At 27.8% G+C, this 3,391-nt stretch overlaps 1 protein-coding gene across 1 annotated transcript; it reads right to left on the bottom strand.

Annotated features, from left to right (window-relative positions):
- Positions 1-1,106: 1,106 nt before the first annotated feature.
- On the bottom strand, positions 1,107-2,658 carry LOC128665228 (uncharacterized). Its single transcript, XM_053719917.1, has 4 exons — positions 2,502-2,658; positions 2,153-2,227; positions 2,003-2,059; positions 1,107-1,462 (listed from the first exon to the last, which is right to left on the bottom strand). The coding sequence occupies exons 1-4, from the start codon at positions 2,656-2,658 to the stop codon at positions 1,107-1,109; spliced, it is 645 nt and encodes a 214-aa protein (XP_053575892.1).
- Positions 2,659-3,391: the final 733 nt, after the last annotated feature.

Raw genomic sequence — 3,391 nt, 5'->3', positions numbered from 1 at the left:
TATATTATATAGATATATTTTTTTTTGGTTATAGAAGCAGCAGTAGAAATTAGAACGGAAGAGCCAGATTTTGTTCTACCTATCCAAAGACCAAAAATAACAGTAGAACATTCTTCGGACTCCGATTCTGTGTGTTTTGAAGGTTGGTTTTGGTATTTGTAATATAATGATTTTGCTTTTCTATAAGCATCTTTATTTGAATATGGTAATCCGTTTCATTAATTTGTTTTATTCCTAGATGATGTTGAAGTCGAAGATTCTACTTCCACAAGAAACATTGGTACACGTAAGTACAAATTATTTACATTTGTTTTTAGCCATAATTATTATTTTGTTTTTATAAATATATATATATATATATTAAAAAATTTATACATACATATATATATATATATATTTATTAACAAATATTTATACATTGTAGGATGTTCGTGGAAATGTTCTTTATACAAAACGCATTTGGATACAGCCTAAAATTTGAAACATCTTTCTAATTTACTGATATTGTCAATATACAAACTTAGATAATTGGAGTAAATTATAAAGTGTATTCCAATTCTCAGTTCTATATGAAGCATGTAATGTTGATTGTCACATTAATATATATTATAAACTTCAGTTTATAAAAATTGGACAAAATGAATGTTAAATCTTACTAACAATTTTTTTAATAATTTTTTTTATCTTTAAAAGAGGTTGTGGAAGAAGATCTTGGACTCATCTCAAGAGAGACCATAATTGCCGAATTTGATCGGTTAGAAGTAATGATGCATAGCATAACAAGAAGCATCCAAAATTTTAGAAGAGCCATAACGGATCAAATGTATTAAAAAAAAAAGAAAAAAAAAAAACCCTGAAAATTTAACTTTCTATATTTCAATTATATTTGCATTTTTGGTTTAGTTTCTATTAAAAATTAATATATTATAATATATGTGTCTGTTATTTTTTAAAAAAGGTAAAGATTAATAATAGAGAAATACATTCAAACGGCATTAATAGTTTTTAATTTAACATATGATATGTTATAAATCATAACCAAAATTTATACATTAACTGTTTAAAAAACAAAAAAAACATTTTAAGAAAACCCACCCAAAAAAAAATCAATGATTCTCAATTCTTGTTTGTAAAATATTCACTAGTAATGCAAGCAACCTATTTGTCTCTTGACGTGCAAGTAAACTCTGCCTGTCAATTTCCAAGCGTTCACTTTGCAGGTCACTCATCTGTTGAAAAAAAGCCCTTTGTTCATTCTGAAAATTTGTGGCTAATTGCAGAATGTTAACCAAATTTACTGATATTGCCTCTTCAGTTGGTGCTTGTGCTTCTTGTTGGATATCTTCGTGTACATCTCCAATTTCTTCTTCTGGTACTTCTACATTTGTACTTGAGGAATGTACAGGAGATGTCTCCTGTATTGGTTGTAAATTCAGAACGTATTCAACATTTTCTGAATCATCTATAATAAAGATAAACAATAATTTCATTTTTACAATGCCACCTATTATAGATTACTATCATCTTTAAATGAAAATATGAAAATTAAATTTAATATTGATGAGATTTTAAAAGGGCAGAATACACATGTATCAGCATCTTTAAAGTATAATATTCCACAACAATTACATTCAAATTTTGTAATTGCTGGATATAAGCAAATTACAATTTCAATACAATTGTCAGCTTTTGTTAATTCTATTGCTATCTGTATGTTATAAGCTGGAATGCAATTCTTAAAGCATCCATCATATTTTAGTTTCAGCACCATGGTCAGTGGTTCCAATAAACAAGCACTAACCATGGTGCTGATCCTAAAATGGGATGGATGCTAAGATTTACATTCCATCTTATAAAATATAGATAGCAATATAATTAATAAAATATGAAAAATGTAGTGAAATTGTAAGTTGCTTATAATTTCATGCTGTATCTGAATCTACAAAAAAAAAGTCTTATAATGTTTTAATATGATTTGCACACAAAAAAAATGTTGCTTTACCTTCAAAAAGGAGCAAAGTTTCCTCTCCTTCAATATTCTGTTCATTATGATTCTCTTCTTTAAAAAATAAATAAAAAAAAATTAAAAAAATTATAAAGGCAAAATACATATAGCACACTCTTGAGGGACAATATAGGCACAAATACCTACCAACTTCTTGCAGGACGCTGCTGCAAGCGGCAATCTCTGTTAATGCATGAGCATCTGATTGTGTAGGTGGGGATCCTAAAAAAAAAAAGGGTGCACAAAATTGGAAATATATTACTGCATTATTTAAGTTACTTCCATTACAAACAAAAAGTGAAAAACAGATTGAACATCAAATGTGCTTTTCAACAAAAGTTTCAAAGAAAACAAAATTAAATATTAATATAAGGAAAAAAATTGTATTTGAAATCAATCACCAGTAATGAGTGAGGAGAATGAAAACATTTATCAATTTCAATTAGGATTTAAATACTTCATTAGCAATATAAATATAATAATAATAATAGTTTACCTGCATAATCGTCTGTGTCTCCTTGCACTTCAATTCCCTCCACAACCTCAGGCCCCATCAAATTAAGAACTTTCTTCTCATACTCCATTAGATCAGCAGTATATCCTGGACCACCTCCTGTACCTCTTGCTGAACGTTTTTCTTTGCATAATTTCATTTTAATTATTCTTTTTATATCCGAAAAACGTTTTTTACAATTATTGACATTTTTGGGGTTTATACCCTGTGCAGATACCTCCTGGCTTATATCTTGCCATATCTGCCTTTTACGTGCCATAGGTGTCTGCCTGCTTCTACAGCCTAGCAGGACATCATAGTGATTTAAAATTTTGTCTACAAGAACATTGTTTTGAGATAGGCTAAAATGTATATTTCGACCACCTTTTGTTTTGCTGGCAGTTGATGCGTTTTCCTGTAGGCCAGCAGCAGACATAATAAATAAATAAATAATTTAATATATAAAAAAATATATCAATAATTTTTTGGATTAAAAATTATAAATATACAAATAAAAAAAAAAATTGGAGTAGAAAAATATTGATATATTAATAAATACGATATATATATATAAATCTCTGTAAATATATTGCACCAAAAAAATAAATAAAAATATATATTATGAAAAAGAACAATGAAAAGAATATAGTTTTAGCGACCAAATGAGGGCAACTTTACAGTGTGCAGAAGCGCCAAAAAAGGGGCAGAATAAAAAGAACTTTAATCATAAATAAGAAATAACAAGAATAAACAATCACGTGTTTAATTTCTTTTATTTTAATAGGACAATAACAATAATAACAATGAAACTATTCCCGGAAGTAAAAGTCATGATAATTACTTCCGAGTGATAAATAAAGTGAAAATCATCGGATTCTCCAAGAAACTATAGT

This window comes from Bombina bombina, chromosome 1 (genome assembly GCF_027579735.1).
Source record: "Bombina bombina isolate aBomBom1 chromosome 1, aBomBom1.pri, whole genome shotgun sequence".
Taxonomy (NCBI): Eukaryota; Metazoa; Chordata; class Amphibia; order Anura; family Bombinatoridae; genus Bombina; species Bombina bombina.
Note: the sequence above shows the minus strand (reverse complement) of the source record. Positions and strands in the feature narration are given on the sequence as shown.